Genomic DNA, 598 nt, shown 5'->3' with positions numbered 1-598 from the left:
GGTGACGCACAGGGCCTGGGACACTATAAACAGCAAGGGGCTATGGCAAACCCTGTCCTGCCCAAGGCTGTCTGGGGAGCAGCACAGCACCCACTAGGGCTGCAGGCAGGTACCAGCCAGCGAGCAGGGGGTGAGCAACAGCATTTATTTGAATTTCAGTGTCCGCAGATGTTTGCTGCTATAGACCTGCAACACTGGGAAGAAAGCTGAAATATCTGGGGGTAGACAATTCTCTTCTTGCTTAGGAAGAGAGAAGCAAAACACCACTTTGTCCTTCTATAAGCACTTGAGTGAGTAAATCTGGGGAGAGCATCACGCCCCCGCCCTGACCTGCCCGCTGCCCAGGCCCTACACTCCTACACGCTGCCAGAGGCAAGTGGGAGACCCTCTCAGCCCTCACAGTGGGGACTGAGTTTCAGAGACGGGCCCCCTCACTCCCTTTGCTTGCTGCAGTGAGGGGAGACACTACCTGAAATGATCCACCTGGTTGAGGATGAAGATGTGATGGCGGATCCTCTTCTTGCTCAAGAAGCGGTGCATGTAGGGCACGAAGGCCAGCAGCTCCTCGAAGCGCTCACGGAAGGGGACGAGCAGTGCC

General features: G+C 56.4%; 1 protein-coding gene across 1 annotated transcript in view; it reads right to left on the bottom strand.

The window, feature by feature from the left end:
- Positions 1-592, bottom strand: part of B4GALT7 (xylosylprotein beta 1,4-galactosyltransferase, polypeptide 7) — a 2,301-nt gene extending 1,709 nt beyond the window's left edge. Inside the window, exon 1 of the mRNA XM_010286108.1 lies at positions 470-592. Within this exon, the coding sequence (XP_010284410.1) occupies positions 470-540 (71 nt within the window). The 5' untranslated portion in view covers positions 541-592. The remainder of the gene's footprint in view (positions 1-469) is intronic.
- Positions 593-598: the final 6 nt, after the last annotated feature.

The sequence above is a fragment of the Phaethon lepturus genome, unplaced genomic scaffold (assembly GCF_000687285.1).
Source record: "Phaethon lepturus isolate BGI_N335 unplaced genomic scaffold, ASM68728v1 scaffold39644, whole genome shotgun sequence".
NCBI lineage: Eukaryota > Metazoa > Chordata > Aves > Phaethontiformes > Phaethontidae > Phaethon > Phaethon lepturus.
Note: the sequence above shows the minus strand (reverse complement) of the source record. Positions and strands in the feature narration are given on the sequence as shown.